The sequence below is a fragment of the Camelus bactrianus genome, chromosome 14, assembly GCF_048773025.1.
Source record: "Camelus bactrianus isolate YW-2024 breed Bactrian camel chromosome 14, ASM4877302v1, whole genome shotgun sequence".
NCBI classification, from domain to species: domain Eukaryota; kingdom Metazoa; phylum Chordata; class Mammalia; order Artiodactyla; family Camelidae; genus Camelus; species Camelus bactrianus.
This window is the reverse complement of record NC_133552.1, coordinates 62,313,579-62,337,241: the sequence shown is the minus strand read 5'-3', so window position 1 is coordinate 62,337,241 and position 23,663 is coordinate 62,313,579. Positions and strand designations below refer to the sequence as shown.

The window sequence follows — 23,663 nt, the reverse complement described above, 5'->3', positions numbered from 1 at the left end:
GCCACATGGGGCCAAGCAGCCTTCTCCAAAAGGACCCAGATTCTCTTGCTCCCTTGCCTTTCATGATTCAGATGACTGACCAGTCTTCCTGACCCCCTTTCCCCAAGACTGAGTCCTATGTGTTTTCTGGTTCCTGGAGCTTTGCAAAGTACCTGAGGCAGAAGAGGAAGTCACCATACATTTCTCTGCACAGTAAGAAATGGATCCCCAATTCGCTGTTGTCCTATCACCTAAACCAGGAACTCATTAGATATCTTTCCTCTGACTCTCCTAAGTTCCCAAACCCCACCCAGTCACAATTGGAAGTGACTTTTTCTCTACTTTCCTAGAGGGGAAGCCCCTGATTTGGAGCATTTGCCAATTTCTATAGTGTATGTTTTCCCACTCAGGACCAGCGACATCATTTGTAGGGCCCAGTACAAAGTTAAAATATAGGGTTGCTTGTTTTAAAATGATTCAGAATTTCAAGACAGCGACAAGAGAGCATTGATCCAAGCATGAGGCCCTGCGCAAATATCCAGGCTGCACACCCACGAAGCCCCTGCTATGGCCCATTTCAAGCTACCGATGTGGTGTCACTGAACTCGGAGTTGGGAGATGTGTATAATCAGCTTGTGCACCAGCGAGCCCTTTCCAGAACCCCACTGCCTCCAGGATGCATTGGCATGGCATCGAAGGCCTTCTGTTTCCATCTCTCCAGCTCCGTCTTCCAGTCCTGGATTATGACTTCCCACACAGTCATGATAATCTGCTTGTGGTTCCTCCAAATCCACTGTGTTTTTTCGTGCTACATTATTTTGTTCGTGCCATTTCCTCTGACTGCAATTCCTTCTACCCCTCCTCCTTCCCAAATGCTTCAAATACATAGCTCCAATTCGTGCTTCAACAAACACTCGGTTCAAACAGAAACTTTCTTCTCTGGAAAGCTTGCTCTGAAATCTTACTAACCAGGAGATTCTTCCAGAGTAAGAGGTTACATGTTTCTCCCCCCGCAGAAGGAACAGTAAGAGTCAGACCACCTTTGTTTATATTTCAAAGAGTGAGTATATTTTGGCATAATAAGTGCCAAGAATCAGAGATAACTTTGAAGAGGTCCTTCTTGCCCCGAGTAGTGGGTTTTCCCAGGTGAGAGAATTAAGAATGGCTGATTGATGTTCCTTCAGCTTGGTCTGATCACTCAGATAACTAGGTTCCCTCCCCTCCCCTCTTTACTTGAGGTAAAATTCACACACATGAAATTCACTATTTTGAAGTGTACGATTCAGGGGCATTTGGTACATACACAACGTTTTGCACCATCACCTCTGTCCACCTCCAAAACATTTTCATCCCCTCAGAGGCATCTCCACATCTGCTAAGCCGTCCCTCTCCAATCCCCTCCCCCCAGCACCAAGCACCTCCAATCTGCTTTCTGTCTCTTTGGATTTATTTATTCTGGATATCTCATATACCTGGAACCACACAATACGTGATCTTCTGTGCATGGCTTCTTTCCCGTAGCGTTAAGTTTTCAAGGTTCATCCACGTCATAGCCTGTGTCAGCACTTCGTTCCTTTGTATGGCTGAGTACTAGGCACTGCATGATAGACCACATCGTGCATATTCATTCAGCAGGTGATGGGCGTTTGAGTTGTATCCACCTTCCCGCTATTATGAGTAATGCTACCACAAGCATTTGTGTGGACATATTTTTATTCCTCTTGGGCATATAGTTAGGTGTGGAATTGCTGGGTCATAGTCTTATTCTCTAACTTTTTTGAGCCATCTTCCCTCTTTCAAAAGGGCCAGATGTAAGGAGTGCCCAATCCGACTGAAACACGCAGATGGAGAGGGAGACCTGGAATGGACTTTCCGTAACCTCCGGAGGGCTCCCTCCTCCCTGCCGCAGGGTGGGACCTCTGCATGCCAGACCACGCTGGACTGAAATCATCTATCTCACGTCTGTAACCCCGACTAGCCTGCAAGTCCACCCATGGCAGGGGCCACACTTCAATTATCCACCTGTGCAACCAAAGTGTTCAGCATTTAGCACAATGTCTGTCACATAGTAGGTGCTCAAAGGTGTCAGTGGGTCTAAATCAATTCATGAATAATTAAATGAATTAAGGCATCACACCCTCCGTGGTTTTCCCTCGCAGCTCTGATAGGGCGCATCATGTACAGGAGGGGCGTGTAAATTTGCAAAGCAATGAACCCTGATGGGCTGACAACGCTGGTGACGTCTCCACCCTGAGACAGCACATTTAACTTGCGTTTAAAAATGAGAGCCTTTGAGTATTTCCCATTTCTTAGTACCAGGGCTTATTCTCTTAAGCAAAATACAGCTTCAGATGACACTGACGATAAAGCACAGTATTGTGTCTGTAAGAAAAATGATTTCAGTGATACTGGTTATACTGTGTCTTTATTGTTCAGAATTTCTGTGTCTGCAAGTTCACCCATTCTGCTTCTGCAGGATGATTAGTATATCATAAGAGCGAAGAAGGACATAGTTAATTTTTTAAATACGCAGTAAACTCAGCCCTCCTGTTAAATGGAACCATTTAACAGCTCAATTCTCACAGCTGACTGTGGGGTGCCATTAGGTGTTATCTAAATGCCGCTCAAGAATCTGGAAAAGAAGCCAACACATGGCTCTGTGTAAATGGCTGTCATTGCAATGAGATCTCTTGTTTCCCCCTATAAACTCTCCCTTGATGTTGAAGGGCTGAGGCTAAAAATGATCAAACAGCAATTAAGCCATCATGATCTCAGAATTATGCCAGATGATGACTTGGAAAGAACTGTCTGGTCCTGAAAGATAAATCAAGAAGCATGCAAGGGAGAGAAATATTAATTCCAGGTTAAAACATGTGATTTCGCTATGGCAGACCTTAGTCGGAGACCAAATTCACCGTTTCCTTCAAAACCAGCCTTTCTCTGTGTTCTCCGTTTCTGTACATGGCACCCCAGTCTCCCCGCACACCAAGACTCAGGACTTGGCTTCAGCTTTGATGCCTTCTTCTCCCTCGTCCTCAGTGTCGGTTTCCATATCATGTCAAGACAGCCTCCCAAATCCCCCTCATGCGTCCTCACCCCTCACCTCCTGCTGACACATCCCACAAACCTATTTTAAGCCTTCCATAACTCAGGATTATTAAAATAGCCTTCGAGGCAGCTTACTGCCTCCAGATTCCCTCCACTTTGACTTATTTATTAATTCCCCTCACACACAGGCTGATTCAAAGTTGAGAAACTGCTAATGACATCCCATCCCCTACAGAATAAGTCACTCATACCTCGCCTGGCGTTCAAACCCGTCTGTCACTTTGCCTTGACTTCCCTTTCTCGGCTGCAGTGAAAGCGAGCTATTTCTGTTCCCCACACACATGCCTACTATCTTAGGTGGGGTTCCCCAGGGGCCCTGAGATGAGAATTCATGTGCAGGTGTCTTATCAAGGAAGCTAGACAGGGGAGGGGTAAAAAGCAAAGAAGGGGGGTGATTTCAGACACAGACCCCGGAGGGAAGCAGAAGGGTCACAGGCCTGACCCACAGGGACGTCTGACGTGTGAATTGAGCCTCGCAGGCAGAGTTGGCCTGGTCTCCCTGCTCCCACACGGGCCAGCACTGGCTGAGGGCTGGGCAGGCTGTGCAGGGAGGGTGATCTCCAGGCACTTGGGTATCTCTGTGTGAGGAGGCAGAGCGGGCTCTGATAGTCCGAGGGCAGTCCTCCCAGAGTCAGAGGTGCAGAGCTGTTGGAAGCAAAACACACCGAGGTCTGTGAAGGGGAGTGGGGGTGGGATGGCAGAGAAGAGGTAAGGGGACCTGGAGGACTTGGGTGGACAGTGACAGGGTCTGCCACAACGACTTTCCTGCCCGGAGTCCTACTCAGGTCACTAGGAAAGACCTTCCCATCTCCACTTGCCCAAATCCTGGCCAGTTTCACAGCCAAGCTCGAAAACGTCAACAAGCCTTCCCTAACACCCCTACACACACACACAAACACACACACAGAAGAGGACCCAGCGAACAATGGCGCATCAGCCAAATGGACAAGGCACAGAACACTCCAGTCCTGGCCCCAAGGATGCTGGGGGTCTGAGGTGTAAGGGGGAGTGGGCAGCCCAGCAGGTGTCCTTACAAGAAAAGGAACTATGGACGCAGAAAGAGACAGTAGGGGTGCACACAAAGACCAAAGGAGGACACTCAGAAGGCGTGTCCACCCACCAAGGACAGAGGTCTCAGAAGAAACCAAGGTAGCTGACGCCTTAATGTCAGACTTTGAGTCTCCAGAGTCATGAGAATGAGTGTCTGCTGTCCACGCAGTCCAGTCCCTGGTGTTACACCACGGCAGCCCCAGCAAACTGACAGAGCAGCCTCTTACCCGCCTCAGAGTTGCTCACAGTCTGCAGGAACTGGTTTGAAATGTGTCCCCATGATATGACTGTCTTCATTTTCCCAGCTAGGATGATAGAAATCAAGGTGGTGAAGTCCACTGATGTCCCTTTATGTGGGAGACATAAAGCAGTAACAGCAAAGGGAGATAATACACTTGGTCCACCAAGATCTGATGGCAAGCCTCCGTCCTTGAGTGACTGAGCGTTACGCAGCTCTAGGACGCGAATACCGGAAAAGGGCATAAAGAGCAGAAGGAAGTTCACTAAAGGCGCAGACTTCTCTGCAGCCTGACACGCCAGGGGCACTCGGTAAATGCGTTTGAAGTAACAGACTAGAACAAGAGTGGCCGAATGTACACAAGGTACTGGCAACAAATATGGGAGAGGGAATAAAGTGTGAACTGATGTCACATGTCTTTTGTTTCTTCCCTGTTAGCTAGCTCAGGGTCTTGCAGAAAACAGGCGTTTAACAAATGTGCTGATGAACTGATGAATCCATTTCTATCATCACCTAACCTTTATTGATAGACTCTGGGTGCACAGTTCGGCAGTGGGGTCATTTGTTTTTCGGAGTTAGAACAGTGATTGATCTGAAAAAAATGACCAGATATCTCATCATTGACAGTTCTATTTCCTTGTGGTGTACAAAGGAATTGGGGTGGCAGGACAACAAGGAGGCAGAAAAAGAGGAAGAAGAAGAGGAGGAAAGAAAGGGCAGAGGATGGAAACGAAAAAGGAAGAGAAGTTGTTCAGCCTTGAACGCAGGAGAAGCGCTGAGCGTAGCTTACTCACGGTTCATCAATAGAGAATGTCTCACTCATCACAACCCACCTTCAAGAGAGGACTGACTTCATGCGGAAGAATGCATCAGTAAGTTTATGGCTTAGCAGGCATAAAGTTTTCAGGGCAGGGAAAGATATTTTAAACAAGACCAGAGGAGGAACTTGGCCAGTTTGCCTCTTGAGAGGAAGAGAAATGGTGGTGGTGGCGCAGAGGAAGACTAGAGATGAGGACAGGAAGGGAGAGGGCCAGGAATGATGAGATGAAGGACAAAGCCAGTGGCTGCGCAGCTGTTCGTTATGGATTGCTTTCTAACAATCCTTCCTAAGTCTGGACTCACCTGAGTGTTTCTTTTGCCCCACATGATGTGACAGCTAGGAGCTCAACTGACGTCTTAGCCAAATCTATAAGTTCATTAGACTTTTTTTTTTCCATTTTCACATTATCACAGACAGCTGGGGCTTCAAACATCTGGGTCCTCAACTAGATTGGAATGTCCAAGATGGTGCACTAACATGGCTGGCAGTGGATGCTGGCAGTTGGTTGGGAGTTCAGCTGGACACATGTCATCTGGAGCTTCTCATATCTTGGTGGCTGGGTTTCAAGAGGGGACATCCCAAGGACAAGCTTTCTAAGAGGGAGGATGCAGAAACTGCCAGTCCTCAGCGAAACTGACACTGTTCAATTTCCACTGCATGCTCTTGGTTAAACAGTCACCAGGCCAGCCCAGATTCATCTTTTAACAGGGAGAATGACAAAGAATGTGTTGCCATCTTTCAATTTAACCACAGGCAGCTGATGAAGCTTTTTAAAATGGGAATGTCTTCTGTGCCCATTAAAATTGTTTGCTTTTCTTCAATATAAATTTATCTCCAATCTTCCTCAGGAATGTACATTGTGTATGAAAGCTCTGTGTGGGTGGATTTTTTTTTTAAGAATCTGAATGCAAATTGACTTTTACCTCTGAATTAATGTGGGATAAAACAGATAAAGCCAAAGTTAATGCAGAAAAACAGAGGCAGAAAGGACCATGGGAACATATGTCCCTGATAATTCAATAGAAGTCAATATGTCCTCTAACATTTATAAATAAATAAATATAGACACAACAGTATTATCTGAAGTTACAGAAATAGGTATTATGAATAACAGAAATAGAAATATTGAAAATAGGGGATCTTATAAATGCTGGAGAGGGTGTGAAAAAAAAGGGAACCCTCCTACACTATTGGTGGGAATGTAATTTGGTGCAGGCACTATGGAAAACAGTATGGAGAGTCCTTTAAAAACTAAAAGTAGAGCTATCATATAATCCAGAAATCCCACTCCTGGGCATATATCCAGAGGCAACTCTAATTCAAAAAGTACATGCACCCCAATGTTCACAGCAGTACTATTTACAGTAGCCAAGACATGGAAGCAACCTAAATGTCCACCAGCAGACGACTGGATCAAGAAGATGTGGTATAAATATACAATGGAATACTATTCAGCCATAAAAAATAATAAAATAATGCCATTTGCAGCAACATGCATGGACCTAGAGATTATCATACTTAATGAAGTAAGTCAGAGAAAGACAAATATCATATGATATCACTTATATGGGGAATTTAAAAAATTGACATAAATTAACTTATTTACAAAACAGAAACAAACACACAGAGTTAGGAAACAAACTTATGGTTACTCAAGGGGAAAGTGTGGGGGAGGGATAAATTCAGAGTTTGGGATTAGCAGATACAAACCATAATATATAAAGCAGATAAACAAGATCCTACTGCATAGTACAGGAAACTATATTCAGTACCTTGTAATAGCCTATAATAAAAAAGAATATGAAAAGAAATATATATATGTATAATCAAATCACTATGCTGTATACCAGACTACACTATATGAAACTATAATTCAATAGGTTGTAATAACATACAGTGAAAAAGAATATATATACACATATATACATATAACTGAATCACTATGATATATACCAGAAATTAACACAACATTGTAAATCAAATTTACTTCAGTAAACAAATAGAATAAAATAAGGTAGGGGATCTTAGGGAGTAAAACTGGACCCTGGGGTTATATAGGAGACATATGAATTTAAAATTCTTAAATATTTTATTTGTGATATTTTTGAAACAAAATTAAATTTCTCCTGCCTATCAAACTGGCAAATATTAAAGATATTGACAAAACCGGTTTTGGCAAGGTATTGAGAAATAGACTTTTGTGGAAAGTTTTCAGGAAACATAAATAGATAAAACTTTTCTAGAAATTTTTTTGTGAAATATTTGCATATTTTTACTAGCAATTCCACTTCAAGGAATTTACCTTAAGATCATAATTGCAAAAATGTGAAAAACTAGGCACAAAGGTGTTTAGCATTGTTTATAAGGATAAAAACTGGAATCAAACTAAATGGCCTTCAAAAGGAACTAATTAAGTAAAACATGGTATGAACAACATGATCATCTCGAACAAGCACAGGTGATTTCTAGATCTAGATTTATGGAAATGGAAAGACATCTATGACAAATTATTGAGTAATGATGTCAGTTACAGAACATGTACAGTATACATTTATGTAAAACTGTATACATACACTTACATGTGTCTATAGGCACCTAGGTGGCCACCATTGTGAGGCAGAATTTCTAGTGTTCTATTTTTCTGCTTTATATTAAATATTTATGACAAGTAGCACTTTTAAGTATAAAGCTAATTTATTATTTATAAGAGCTACCAAAACAGCAACAATTACAGCATTTGCAACAGCTCCAGATTACACCTAGACCTTTTGTATTTCAACTCCTTGGGAAAGATGCCAGTATCTCTGCATTTTATAAAATACTGTAAAGAATAACACAAAATGTACTTTGGCAAATACCAAAAGAAAACTAACAGAATGTGTGTCATCATTTGTTCTGAATGAGATCATTCTATCTCATTCTCTTGAATGTTTTTCCAGAAATAAGAATAACACAATTGTAGGCAGGAAGCCAGAAGCCAGAATTTTCATATCAGGAAGAGAAAAAGGAAGAATTTTCTTGCCTAGGGGTGACTTGTAGCAAAAATAAAATCAGGCCAAAATGTCACTGAATGCCTTTTAACTAGTTGAGAGGGTTTACCCACCTGGGAGAAAACCGAGATCATTATCGCTTTTGTTTTTCTAATTTCTTGCTCGAGCCCTTACCTGCCCTATTTATGAGAAATTTCATTATCTCCTTCTGAAAACTTCCTCATATCTGCCATCTCAGTGCCAAGAATTCAAAGTTCAATGGCTTTGTCCCCAAGGATTAGGCAAAGGAAAACCTGAGTTGTACAGGTTAAGCCCAGCACCGTCTATCTGCGGGCAAAAAAAAAATGCCTGATAGATGACCAGTTGGCAGTTTGGCTTCTTAGTCTGGGACATAGTTGTACCCACACCTGGACCTTAGGTTATATCACATTTAGTTCAACCACATGCTGAGCCATTTCTCCAGCATGGCATTTGGCTGGAACAGTTAGATTTAGGAAGGCCACAGGCATTTGTCTTGTGCCAAGCCTACTTCACCAATCCTGACACTTTCCCTCCCAAGTAGATCAAGATAGATAGATAGATAGATAGATAGATAGATAGATAGATAGATAGATAGATAGATAGATATACAGATATACAGACCAATGAATGGATAGATAAATGAGTTTGCATCTGAGTCCTACATGGTCTTTCCCCTCAACTGACTTCTGCTGCATTGAAGCCATGTTGATTCACCAGAAAAACCTCAAGAGCATGAAATCTCAATAGTGAAAGTGTAGGAAATGAGTCTCAATCCCTTTCCTCTCAAGTCTACCCACCTCTTAATTCAGTAACCATCTCTGCCAATCAGGATTTCTGGAACAAAGTCTAAAAAAGCTCCTGTTAAATTCTATTGGAATCTCCCCCCGGGTAATGGACCCCTCTTCATCTAACGTCTGTATCACTAAAAGGGGCCTTTGAAGTGACTCTCTTCCCCACCCACCCAAAAGAAATGATAATCATGGCATTGTAGCCCATGACTAAGAATGCATGCAGGAGGGTGGTGGTCTGCACAGGGATCATAAAACTTGAGCTTAAGAGCAAGAATTTGTCAATCCAAAGAAAAGGGAGCAGGTTGGGAAGATTCCAGCAGTTTGGAGGAGAAAAGCAAAAATACAAAGAAACAGTTATCAAATGGGAAGCAGTCTTGCATACTGATTCAGAACATGGGATCTGGTATCATGCAGCCCAGCACAAATCCCAGCTCTGCTCTTTGGTTTCTGCGTGACCTTGAGCAAACTGCTAAGCGTCTCCAGGATTCAACTTCCCCACCTGTAAAATCAGAACTAATAGCTCACTCCAAGAGGATCACAACTAGATTCGTATAAATCCATGAAAGCATAGATCATGTGCCTGACACATACTAAGCTGTCAGTAAAGATTAACCACTTTTATTGTTAATTATTACATTATTATAATATTTATTTTAAACAGAGATTTAAGGTAAGACACCTGGGATTAGAAGAGAACAAGATGCTGGGAGGAGGGCAAAGAAGAAAAGGCTGAGGAGATAAAGACACAGGTTTGAGGAGTTTTTATAATTTTTGGTTGATCTACACCCCAGGCCATGTAGGGGCAGGAGAGTGAACTGTTCAATCCTGACCCATTCCTGTCCAGGCTGCCTGTCCTCAACTCTCAGCTCTACCACATCCAGGTATTACTTAACCTCTCTGTGCCTCAAGTTCCACATCTATAAAAAGGGGGCTAGAAATAGTAGATTCGCCTTATAAGGTGTTGTATGGACCAAATGAATTCATGTACATCACATGCTTAGGACAGTACTAGCAGAGAGTGAGCTGCATGTGCAACCTTTTTATTTCCTCTTCTGACATCGCACTGCTTTCTCCAATTATTTCAAGACTTAAAAATTTAGATTCAAATATAAGCACACAGGCTACACAATTTATGTGATTTATGATTACATACCTAGTGTTGAACATGTACATTAAAAACGAAAATTTATTGAAATTATATGTAAAATATAATGCTTTTTAAAAAACACAATGCTTTAAGATTAAGTAAATAAAACCATTTGGCATTCTTTCCAAAGCATTTTTTATAAATATAAAAATACCAAAAAATATCTACACTTGGCAAAGATTGATTGACCTACAAAAGTCCTCACCAACTCTTGAGGAAAGCTGGGAATTCTAAAAATAGAAATGATCATAGGTCTCTTGAAGAGAGGAACACTTAGAAGAAATAAAGAAAGGAGGCAGTTAATTTAAGGATAGTTAACTTGTTGAACTTGGGTGAATAGGTCAAAGTATAAGATGTTTCCAAAAAATTAGACAATATATGAATTGGAAGTTTATAACAAATTTGTCTTAGCTCAAGGGGAAAAACATTGTTTTTAGCTTTCCAGAGATGACTATCTTTATCATATATTATTTATTTTTTCTCCTGTATCTTCCTGCTTCTGGTTCTTAATTCTCAGCATACAAATTTAAATATTTCATGTGTTAAAAGTAAAACTCTCACTGGCGGGGGAGGGGGGAGCATCCTTAGAGCTGTCCAAGGGGCTGGGGCCAAGGGTGGGGATCAGTGTATGGTCCAGCAGCAGGGAGATAGTCTCTGCATCTTATGATTCTTATTAAACTATAAGATTGTGAAAGGCGGAATCAGCACCATGTTTACCTTCATATTCTGCACAAAGACCTGCCCCTGTGCTTAGCACACAGTATGGTATCATTTTGATTACGGCTAGCTCGGCAGTTTATGGAGCACAAAATGTTAGATTAAGTCAGGAGATTCCAATTCAGCATTGCCAGTAACATACATTATGACTTCCAGACGCTGAGAGACATTGTTGACTGTCTGCTATGCAGTGGGCACGGCAGCTACAGGGAGTCCAGTAGTTAAGGGAGATGTGGTTCTTGCCTCCGTGGACCTCTAATGATGGAGATAGACTCTATATAATGACCTCATGGTTAGTTAGTTACAATTGTGATAAGAACTATGCGAGTACATTCAGAGGGACCTAAGGGTGTTTGGAGAGATAATCCAGGGAAGGATTTTCTGAGAAATTGACATTTGAGCAGAGACTTGAAATATGAATTAGAATTAGCCAAGCGTCCTGGAGGAGAGCAGAAAAGGATGCTGCAGGGGTATGTGAACAGCCCAGTTGGAAAGGAGCACAGTGCACTGAAGGACTATAAAAGTTCAATGAAGTTGAGCTTAGGAAATAAAAGTGACAGAGGCTTGAGATGATTCAGGAGCAGCAGGCAAGGGGCCAGGTCGCGCAGTGGACCAATGGGAGCAATGGGAGCAGTGATGTGCCAAGAGTGGCCACAGTGAGGGTCAATTGTCCTGGGCTAGGAAGTAAGGAGTGCGTTGTCTATAGAGAATTGAAAGACAGTAGTAAAACTAAGCAGGAGCTTTAATCATCACCATGCACTAGCAATTCTGTCTATCAGTGGTATGTTAATTTTTAACAACTGGTTCTCTGGGGAAAGTAAAGATGTGTGCCTATACACACACACGAAGGTATTTTAAACATTACAGATGTTTATAAATGTTATAAATGATACAAAGGATTGTAGCACACAGTTTACAAGTAAGGATAAAGTATGCAAATACTTTTTACTACAACTTCCAAATGGTTGATGGATTCTCATGGAATGCTTTTGTTGAGTTTTGCTAAAGGCTTGTATCTGTACCCAACTGACGTTTGTAATTCAATCATGATTTCACAAGTGGAATTTCATCTCAATCTGCTCTTTTCCAAATACATTTATTATCATGTTCATAGCAGCACTATTTACAATAGCCAAAACATGGAAACAGCCTAAATGTCCATCAACAGGTGACTGGATAAAGAAGATGTGGTATATTTATACAATGGAATACTACTCAGCCATAAAAACCGACAACATAATGCCATTTGCAGCAACATGGATGCTCCCGGAGAATGTCATTCTAAGTGAAGTAAGCCAGAAAGAGAAAGAAAAATACCATATGAGATCACTCATATGTGGAATCTAAAAAACAAAAACAAAAACAAACAAACAAACAAAAACAAAGCGTAAATAAAGGACAGAAATAGACTCACAGACAGAGAATACAGACTTGTGGTTACCAGGGGGGTGGAGGGTGGGAAGGGATAGACTGGGATTTCAAAATTGTAGAATAGACTACACTGTATAGCACAGGGAAATATACACAAAATGTTATGATAACTCACAGAGAAAAAAATGTGACAATGAGTGTGTATATGTCCATGAATAACTGAAAAATTGTGCTGAACATTGGAATTTGACACAACATTGTAAAATGATTATAAATCAATAAAAAATGTTAAAAAAACAAACAAACAAAACAAATACATTTATTATCATTAAATCTGATACGTAATCTGTTGAACTATTTCACTCTTATACAAATTAAACCCACTAAACTAAAATCTCTTCTTGTCAGCACTAAGCACAACACATTTTTAAGTTTAACCTGCATTATTAATTCCTCCATCACTTTCTTAAGTCTAGCAAAAAAAAAAAAAAAAATCAGCAAAAACCAGCAAATCAAGCTCTGATTCTTGTTTGCCAGTTTCCATGATGGAAATATTCCTAAAGTTGCCACCTGCAATCTACCAATGTGACAACAACAAATGTGCGTTAGAAAGACCACACACACACAGTAGCACGGCACTGAATGCAGAAGTGGAAATGGGAAAAAGTGGACAGATTTCATAGACATTTAGCAAGTAAAATCTTGGTGATTTGTTACATGCCAAGGGTGAAGGCCGAATTGGGGAAACGACTGGACCCACCACCATGACAGGGACACCTAAAGAGGAGCAAGAAGTGAGAACACACCTTCCATTTTGGATGTGTTCCATCTGAGGTTCTTGTGACACACCCAAGTGGAGAAGTAGAATAGGAAACTACACACATGGGTTTGGAGCACAGAGAAGTAAGGATCAGAATTGTAAAAAATGGGCCATATTCATTGAAACGCTGGCAGTGTGTTAAATCATGCAGGGAAAAATTATGGCTTGAGAGGAAAGGGGCCAAGGCCTTTAAAATATATCATGTGGAGGTTATCAAGAAGCAGATAAGCAACCCAAGGAGATGGGAAAAACGAGGGAGCAGAGGATCACTATCATCATAAGTGTTTTAAGGAGAAAGAATGAATTTTGCTAAGACATCAGGTAAAGTGAAGGAGAGTGTCCTTTGTATTTAGTGCTTGTGAATGTTGTTGGAGACTATAGCCAAGGCAGTTTCAGTGAAATGCGGAAACCAAGAAGTGAATGCGAGTTGGGAGACTAGAAAAGTGTGGTCAGACAGCCTTCCAAGAATTTCAGCTATGGAGAGCAGGAGCGAGGCTGGGTGGCAGCTGGTAGGGTACATGGAGGAGATAAAGACATGGGGCTGATGAAATGCTGATGATACGGATCCAAGCAAGAGAGAGATACTGAGCTTAGATCGGACTCTTTGATACTGGGGGGAAAGGCGGGAGAGGGGTTGGGTTTGGAATCCGTGCTTTTAGAATTAGCTTTGTAGTTCTGGCAGAGGAAAGTCGAAAAAGTTTGCCTTTTTCTTGAAGCAAGACAGAGTCATCTACTGAGAATGGCGAGAGGAGCAGTAATGCGGTTGGGAGCGGAAGTTTAGCACAAAATGACTTGGTAAATGGAGGATGGATGGCAGATCCAGCCAGGTGAAGGGCCACAATAGGGATCGTGGGTCAGCAGGTGAATGAAGACCAGGGCCGTGGAACAAGATCTGTTGAAAACAAAAGCAGGAGCAGCAGAGCCTTGGAAGGAAGAGCGCAGTTTCAGTTCTTTCCTGAAAGGCAGAAAGGGGAAACACACTTGAAACAACTCCTCCCAGACAGGAGGAAGTCTAGAGTGCTGGTCGTTCCTGTCCAGCTCCTCTTCCTGCAGGGACGCTGCGGTCCCTCCGCCGAGCGCGGCCGGCAGCACGAGCAGAGCGACACAGGCCAGGGTAGGCTCCCGCGAGGCGAGGAGCAGCGGGAGGGAGTCCCGCCCGCGCGGCCCGCCTCCCGGAGCCAGACTGGGGCCGCCCCTTCCCGGCCCGGCCCCGCCCGGGTTCTGCGCCTAGAACTCCGCTTCCTTCTCTCCGGCCGAGTCTGTCTGTCCCTGAGGCTCCCTCTCCGCGACTAGCGCCCGCTGGCCTGACGTCATTGGCGCGCCCACCAATGAGCTGAAAAGGGAAGGCGGCGGCGTGAAAATGACGGCAGAAGCAGCCAATGGCTGCGAGGAGAGGGCGGGCCGAGGCGGGAATGTGAGTGAGAGCCCGCGCGCGTGGGGAGCTGCAGGCGGTGCGGGCCGCGCGCGGCGCGGGAGTGGGGGCGCGGCAGGGGGCGGGGGCGCGGCGCGGGCAGCCCCTCCCCCTGCCCAGCTCCGGGCGGGCGCCGAGAGCAGGCGGACTTTCCGCGCCCGGGAGGGAGATGCGGCCGCCGCTCGGGCTCCTTGCAGGTAACACGCGGGGCCGCCCCCGCAGGGCCGAGTGCGGCCGAGTGCGTGGCGGGGTGAGCGGACTTAGGTGCGGAGCGGACGCGGTGTCCCTACTGCCGCCGCGCCCCGAGTCCTGCGGCCCGGCCCGAGCCGCGCGGCGGAGCTGCTGGAGGAGTTGGCTTCGGGACCCGGGCTGCGGCCGGGGCCGGGGCAACGGGGGATGCGGGCCTCATCGCCGTGCGCCCAGTGTAAACAGCATGCGGGACAAAGGGCACGGCGTGGAGGGTGCCCGCTCCGCCTGTCCGCGCCCCTGCCCGCTCCAGCAGCGCGGGCGCTCCGTCGACCCCAAGGCTCACGGGCGCCTCTGGCGCGTCCCCAGAGCGGACACCTGGCCGCGGGGCCCCGCGCCACCCCGCGCCTGGCCGCCAGCTGGCCCCAGCGCGAGCGATGGCTGGTTGCAGCCAGGCGGCTTGGCTGCCTGCCCTGGGTTAAAGGCGGCTCCCCTGCAGCGTCGCGGAGTGCCAGCCACTCCGCGCTGGCCGCCGAGCCGAGCGGCGGGAGAGCGGTGTGCCCTGGATCGGGGCGTCCGGGGCCACGGAGGTGCCACTTCCCTGCGCGGGCTCTTGAGTTTGGGGAAGCCGAGCAGGTGGCGCCACCGCCGCCTCACCTCCTGCGAACTCCATGGGGCTTCTGGTCTTGTTGCTGTTGTGACTGTAGACTGTGTGTATTTGCTTCTTTTTTTAACCACACACAAAAGAAAGGAGGAGTTAGAGGAAAGATCTAGCCAGAGCATTGTGAATCATCCTACACTGCTCTTTCTCTCGGAGAGCAGATGGATGGGGAGAATTTCTTGAGAAACAATTAACAGTAAGAACGGACTGGATCCCCTCCCTGTCTCCTCTCCCTGCAGTGCTGAGCGTGCCTGGCGCGTCCCAGATTGGGGCGGGTGTGTGGATGGGGTGGGGTGGTAAAGTGATACTGGCTGACTTACATGGGTAAATGGCTACAAGCTAGCAAGCTGGAAACTTTCTGGGACAGTGGAACTGTGCATGTCCAACCACTGCACGCATTCTTGCTATAGGCAGGCATAGCCCTCGTGTGTTACTCTTGTGAAGGCAGTCACAAAAGGAAGATACTTGGAGTAGCATTTTGTCCAGCGCTGCGTGGTGCAGGGCGGTAGGGATGACAGTCTTCGGTGCCTTAAGGGCCCCAAGGAAGGAGCAGCCAGCTCAGGTCTCCAGATGCTGGGTCAGAAACCATCATGGCCTTTATTCTGATTTCTGGAGGCACGGTCTCATCCCAGCCTGGCAGAGAGCAGCTCGCAGGTGGATGGATTGTTACCGATGAGGTAGAAAGGCCAGCTTGAGGCCATAAGGCCCTTAAACGCCCAAAGCAGAATATTCTTCAGTAGGTGGGTTGCTGCTGATTGCTGATTTTCCCAGGGATCATTTAGGTTTGATCTGCCAGCCCCTTTACTGCAGTCCAGGCCGCTCTGTCAGCCATCACTGGGTTCCCTGGGTTCACAGCTCAGTGACTGATGTTTGTTTGCTTTTGGGGGAGGACATGGGATCCCTGTTTGAGGTCTTTTTTCACCTCTTTATTGATTAGTTTGTTTTAACCCCCTGAAAATAGAGGCTTGATATAAGAAGTCTGAGAAATTGAGAATAAAGAGACCTCTGCTTCGTTCCAGATTCATCTCCTCCTCAGCGCAGTTAGTTCTCAATGCAGTGCGAAATTGGCACAAGAGTCAGGGGTCAGAACAGCACCAACTTTGGCACTGGTAAAACTGGCTGGAGCACTACTTGGCCTGAGCCTCAGGCCGTGTTGCTCCCTTCTTAGTTTTCAGACAACCTTACTATCCAGTTGTGGTCCAGGAGTCTGGGTTCCCAGGCAGAACATCCCCTGGAGAAGAGGAACAGGGCAATGCCACCAAGGGACCATCCAGAGAGAAACAGAACATGTGTCTTCCTGTTTCATGGCCTGGATACAAAAAGGGCAGAGGGGACCCATCTCCCCTCATGGACCACCTCATGCTGCAGAGTTTCTTTTACTTGAGCGCCATGCCCTTCTGGGATCATTGCAGAAAAAAAAAGGCTGTTGTTAGAGGAAGGAGTTGGGAACAGGATCAGCGTGTATGGCCGGGGGTTCATGCAGGACATACAGACGCCTGGCCAGGGAAGCAGTATTCTGGGTCTGCCCCAAGGAAGGGTGCCTTTTCTCAACTGTATCAGGTCACAGGATGGGCTGCTGCTGGCCTAGGTTGGGAAACGCATCTACAGGAATGAAGAGTTAATGGCGACATCGGTCATCCCAAGATAGGAGGTCAGGGCCTAGGTACCAGGAACTCATCTCTCCAAAATAACAGTGATGGGGACTAGTTGTTTCCATATGTTCTCTCATTTAAACCTTACCACAGCCTCCTGGAGTCAGCAGTGGTACCCTACTGTGCTGATGAGGAACTGATTCTAGGAAGACTGGGTAGCTCAGGGTCGTGCAGGTAGCAAGCCTGTGCTCTTAACCACTGGGCTGGCCTGGGAACTTTGCATAGGTTCCTCACACGTGTAGCTTCATTGCATTTGCTGATTCACAGTATTTTCTGAATTTCCTACTACTCATTAACCATAATGCCTTAATGAGAAGGGCATACATGAGTATTCTCAGGGGCAGAAAAGAAATGGGAGCCTTGGAGACAGCAGGGAAGCTGCCATGGGGAGGGGAGGGCCAGCCAGAATGGGGAACGGGGGCAGACTGTAGGTTCCCTGAGATGCCTGCAAGAGAAGAGGAGGAGGTCATGCTGAGACTGGCTCACCAGTCATCAACATGACTCCCCAGGGGTCCAGGCCTGACCCACCAGGGCACCCCGGATGTTTGGGTCTGTAGTCTCTCTTTCGTATATCTCAGCCGTTGCCTGATTAGTGTGTGTTACATACAGTCTGAGAAGAAAAAGGAGACAGGACAACTTATATAAAAGTGCAGTTTATTTCCTGACCTAGTAGTCTTCCTTTAGGGCCATTTGAACTGTGTACAACCTTTTGTGAAATAATATTCAAATATTTGGGCCTGAAGTGGATAACATCAAGACCAGTTATGGGACCAGCTGTCAGCTCACTGCTCTATTGTGCATTCAAAATTGATAGAAACTGTGTGCTTTCCTTCACATTCATTTTCTCAAACAAAGAGCTCTTTTATTCCCTCTGTGTTAAGTCATAGTATCTTCCTAACTATTCAGTCTTTTTCATTTATTTATTTATGTTTAGTAGCAGGATTAATTTCTTTTGCTGAAATGTAGACACAGTGGTTGGGGCCTCCATGGTGACCTTTATTGTTTCTGCAGCTGTAATTTGGATTTGACCAGTGGTTTATCCATTCTGTAGAAAAAAAGGAAAAGCAACAGATAGTGGCTGGCATATTCCACCCAGCACTTGCTGAGAGTATCGGTTACATCACGGGGAGAAGCTCGAGGGACCAGCTCTGAGAGAGCTTCAGGGCCCTTCATCTCTGGATTGTAAACCTGGGCCTCTTGCCAGCACCTGGAAAGGAACAGTGTTACTACAGGAGAGGGCGTCCCATTGACTGTTGAATCCATCTCCGTGTTCTCTCAGATAGAAGCCCACAGAAAAGATGCCTGTGACCTCAGAAGGCCTCTTAGGCTGACTTCCTATTGATTCTAAAATCTGGGGTATTTCCTTAGAGAACTGGAAACAGATACAGTTGACCCTTGAGCAACATGGATTTGAACTGCACGGGTCCACTTCTGTGTGGATTTTTTCCAACAGTAAAGATGACAGTGCTACATGATCTGCAGTTAGCTGAATCGCTGGGTGCAGAGGAGCTGCAAATATGAAGGGCTGGCTGTGAGTCACTGGTGAATTTTCACCTGCGAGGAGGGTCAGTACCCTAACCCTCGCATCATTCAAGGGTCAACCGTACTTCTTAGCTGCCTTCCCAATCGAGGGACCTGGGATCTTCTTCCATCTCAGCACAAAGAAGGGGGACTGCTCTCTTGGTACCAATAAGCCAAATACTTCAGGAGATTCTCGAAAGAGACTACGTTTGTGCCTGTGCTTCCTCCCTCCTTGAAGAAAGTACCTGTAAAAATAGGTAACCTTCCCTCAGTGTTCAGTAAAGCCAAGCCTTGCTTCTGAGCACTTTAGGTGTCTTGTTTAACCATCATCGTAGCTATGTAAAGTAGGCCCAGTTATCATCCCCATTATAGAGGTGAGGAAACAGAGGCCCAGAGAGGTGAAGTCACTTGGCCAAAGATACACGGATTGGAACGTAAGCAGTTTGACACAAGCATGATCCTAGTAAATCCAGAGGGAGTGTCTGTTGAGGCTGTGGTGGGAATGAGGACAGATTAGGTGGGATGGGGGTGGGAGGGGTGGGTTGATATTTGGGCAAATTTCAAGGCAGAAAGTTCTTAGGCAATGCTCACTGCTGGAAAGTTCTGCTATGCAGAGGGGCACAGGAAGTGGGCTCAGAGAGGGTGGGGGACACACAGGCCACAGAACTCATAAATGGCAAGGCTGAGAGCAGACAGTTCTGGCTTTAACACTTTGCCTGTTGGGAAGAAATGTTAAAATAAATATTTGTTTTGAACTTGACTCTCTCTCCGATATTGAAGTTCATGTCCTCTCCTGGAAGAGCTTCCCTCTTCTCCTTTAGGATCCGGCTCATCCTTCTGGGATAAGATACTGTCCGAAGCCAGTATACCATGTGCTCTCCTTCCTCTGTCCTCCTGTGTGTGAACCGCTGGCCTGGCCACTGCGCGTGTGTCCCGCCTCCTCATCTCCATTCACCTCTCCTCCAGTGTGTGTCCTGCAGATAGACTGTAGCTCTTCCAGATCAGGACCAGGCTACACACACACACACACACACACACACACACAAACACACACACACAATGTGCTAAGACTTGACAATAAATATTTATTGATTTTCTTCTTGATTGGAGGAAGCAAGATGGTAACTTTTTTTTTAACTTTGTAAACTGGTTCAAGGACTAAAAAAAATGATTTGCCTTGTGGGGTTGATAAATATGATTCCCTTAAATCAATCTTTCTCAAGGATAATCCAATATCAGAAACCCAAGGACTTCTGATTTGGTGGGTTGAACTTGGGCCCAGGAGACTCTCTGTGTGTCCCAGGGGACTTTTCTGCCCATGAAACCACAACTGAAAGCTTTTAATGATTTCATATCCTATAAACTTGCAGGAGGAACGACTGTCTAGCTCTTACTCTCTTGAGGTCAACATGTCCACTGTATAAACGTTCCTAACAACACTTCGATGAATATTTATAATCATGTCACTTTCCCTGCAGGTTTCTCACCAGCATAATGCTGAAGCAAGAGGCTGGCAGCCCGAAGGTTTCAGGATGGCCGAGTGGGATGCTGATCTGGATTACATCGTTCCGTCTTCTGTCCTTCCTCCCTTCTGGGCTAAGCTAGTCGTGGGCTTTGTTTCCCTTGTGTGTTTCGCACGTAGCTACGATGGAGATTTTGTCTTTGACGACTCTGAAGCTATCGTTAACAATAAGGTTCGAGTCTAAATTTCTCTTTGATGAACTGATGTTAACCATTCACTTACGTCTCAGTGATAATCTACATTTGTGTTGCATTATTCTCCGCTGAACTTTGGTTGAGCCTTTGCCAGGGCCCCAGCGTGCTCAAGATTCCCCGTCTCTTTCAGATAGCGTCTTCTTGATATAGGGCCCTTTTATCGCTGGCAGCAGGGTCTCAGCGCCCTGCCTAACTGCAGGCTTTACCCTGGCCGCGTGCCCTTCACGGGGCCCCAGTCCGCGCACGTATCAGAGAGACCATTATTCTAAGACTACAAGGCCAGGGTGTTGCAGGGCATTGCAGACTGTTTCAGGTTTTGTGACAGATTCCCAGTGCTCTAAGGCAGAACGAGCCTCCCCCATCCCCCCTAAAATAATCATACATTTGCTGCAGTGATGGCCAAATCTGATCACTCACCAGAAGGTGTGGCCTCAGCAGCAGGCAGGGAGCTGACTCCTCCTTTGTCCTTTGCTGATGGTGTCAGGACAGCCCGCTGACAGCGCCGGAGGGCCAGGAGGGCACTGCCCGGGGAAGCTGCGGTTCCTGCTCGTTTCCTATTTGAAGACGCAGATTTGCTGAATTTGCAAAACCCCAGCCGGTCTTGCTCACCAGTGGGTGCCAAGAAAATGATATTTTCTTTCATTCACTGACTAGCGATCGAGAAGAAGAAATAGGTTGTGGGAAGGGAAGAAAAAGATCTCAGTGAGCTAAAGGAAAATCAGAACAAGACACTTAGAGGCGGGGAGAGCCCAGAGGAGAGGGAACGAGGAAATGGCACAGGTTAGGGCCCTTGTGACAGCCTCACTGCTCGGCAGATGCTGTGTGTGTGTGATGAGAGCTTGAAGGCATTTGTGAATCTCTCTCTAGTAGATGCAGTTGTAGCGACTCTTTGTAACACTGTCCTTAAATGCTCTTAAAATTTTGAAGTCATGGATTCTACCCAGTGAGGAAAAAGTCATTTTCTTGTTGAAAGTGTTGAGAAAAATTCTCTATATAATAAACATGTATTCCGTGGGAGGGAGGTGGGCACGGGAATGACTGTTTTGCAGATATTTTATTTATAACATACTGTCAGTGATTTTCTCTGTTTTCATGGCACACACTGCAGCCTAGTTGATGTTTCTTTTTAGTTCAAGTTCTTCACCTGTAATTTTCCTCAAGTTCACCCAGCAGTTACTGCATATTCCTGTTTTGGTTCTTTTTTGAACCGTGCCTAAGAGAAAAAGAAGTAACTTTGTAGCACTAAGCAACTATGTCACACTGATGGCTTAATAGCTACAGAATTGGTTTTCTAACAAGGCTATGAGGATATGCCTTTATTTTTTAAATTCCATTTGTTGAGAGTTTCTTGATTCTTCCACTCTTGTGAAGTAGAGGATATCTAAAGTGTGAACTCAGGACCTACATCGGAGAAGTTTGGGGAGCAGGGCAGGGGAAGTGTGAGCTGTGTCGTCTGTGAGAAGCCCTGGCTGGTATGCGGTTGTAATTCCCTCTCCTTCTGTGCAGGAAAGGCCGATGGAGCCATTTCGTGGCTCTGCCGTGCGCTGTCTTGGCAGTGTTTTCTAGAGCATCACACTGTGCCCTTTTTGTTAACTTGCTAGCCCTCTTTTTTTCCTTTCCTGTTTAATGAAAGGCCCTCCTCTGTTCATTGGCACTGTGCCTACAGTAATGTGAAACAGGCTGTTACTGGGTTTTATTGGTGTCCAAGACTGTTTTCCAGATGCTTCCTTGTAGTGTTGAGTTGCCTTTTTTCATTGAGATGATGATTTTCTTTGAGACAGTGGAGTTAACAGGAATTTCAGATGCAACACATCTTTTCCATAAATCAGCCCGAGGAAAGATTGACCTTTCCTCCTGTAGCGCACCCTGCTGTGCGTAGGCTGCATCAAATCAAATATTTAGAGCTTTGTTGGTGTTCATTTTCTGCTCAAATGGAGGGAAAGATCGTCTGCTCAATCCCTTCACAACTGAGAAGGAATTTCTGGGACAGTGTGAAAGTACAGTGACTTGCAGTTTTGTAACCGAGTAAACTAAGTTAGTGGGTAGATCACACAACCTTCATGAAACATCTAACGGACTCGTAGAGGGAGCCCCTGGGACATGCAAGGCCTCTGAAGCTGATACCCAGCAGAAGTGAAATTCACCCTCACAGTGGGTATCAGGTGACCAGCTGCCTGTCCTCCAGCTTTTCCCTTGGAGGCGTTAAGCACCTAAGTGGTGCATACTCACTGAATTACACTGTGTGTTGTAGACACTGGTTGCTCTCTTGGACCAGCCGGGATCTGACATGCTTCTTCTGTCTGGGGGCATTTGCACCTTCAGATGGTTATCAGATGCAAAGACTGTCTGGACGTAGACACAGGCAAAGGCTGTTCTATCGGATGCACCTGCCTGTCAGACTCAGGAGCTAGTCATACATGGGGGATGGGGTGGGGGGGTCCAGAGGCAGCGAGGCAGGCTCAGCGAGATGTGCGGTGGTGTGATTGGTGGGGTGCCCTTCTGGCTGCACTCCCCTGACTGGTTTTCCAGCCCACCGAGGAGTCATTGAGCCTTGCCATTTCCTTTGAAACATTCTTTTTTTTTTTTTCTCAAGTTAATCAGTGTTGTTTTGGTAACTGCAGTGAAGAATCTTGACTGATAAACCACGCAGGGCTTATCACACCATAAGTTCTAGACCCTGAAACATTCCTGTTTAATTATGCTGTAAAGAGAAAATTAATATTCAGTTTTGATATTTACTCCAAGGGCCTTGTCTGCCTTTCTTCTTGGTAAACACAGTTTGAGTGATCTAGTTTCATATTTAAGTGTAAAAAAAAAAATAGATTTTTTTTAAGCATCTCTAGAACAGTACCTAATTAAATTACCTTACGAGATAGGTATCATTTTTAAATATTGAGTCATTTTTATCTTTAAAAATAATGTATGTAGAAGTTGTTTTTTCTTTAATTTTACTGTCTGCTTTAGCTCGTGATCAAGAATAGAAAACTTTAAAATAGATTTGCTTTCTCACCCTTATGTTTTAAGTGGGGTGTTCTTGGTAAATTACCTTATATATTGGATATGAGAGAGGGTGATAGTGACCTCATTGACCTCATTTAGCAAACAGTCCATTTTTTCACACAACATGGATTGAGCACCTTCTGTTTACTCCCACCAGACACAGGGGTGGCCCAGGCCTTGTGGCCCCCAGTCCAGTGGGGCAGACAGATGGCAGGCACGTGACTGTAAGCCGCGCTTGCGGCGGGTGCTGTGAGGGCGGGTGCAAGATGCCCCAAGACCCTCATAGGGAACTGCGTCAGCTCAGGAAGGCCACAGCCCAATGGCGAAGATACGAACATTGGAGGGCTGAGGGGTAACTGTTCCAGTGGAGACCTGTGCATGCAAAGCGCTGAGATGGGTAGAGGCAGGAGCCATGTGGGGACCAGACGAAGGCCAGTAGCAGAGCACAGAGTCCACGAGATGAG

The 23,663-nt window shown here is 45.5% G+C and overlaps 1 protein-coding gene across 3 annotated transcripts in view; it reads left to right on the top strand.

Annotated features, from left to right (window-relative positions):
• Positions 1-14,311: 14,311 nt before the first annotated feature.
• TMTC4 (transmembrane O-mannosyltransferase targeting cadherins 4) overlaps positions 14,312-23,663 on the top strand; it is a 56,051-nt gene continuing 46,699 nt past the window's right edge. The window contains exons 1-2 of one of the 3 annotated variants that reach the window (XM_074378482.1): positions 14,312-14,466; positions 19,962-20,177. In XM_074378482.1, the coding sequence (XP_074234583.1) occupies positions 14,413-14,466; positions 19,962-20,177 (270 nt within the window). In that variant the 5' untranslated portion in view covers positions 14,312-14,412. The other 2 variants (XM_074378483.1, XM_074378484.1) reach the window with 2 other exon arrangements.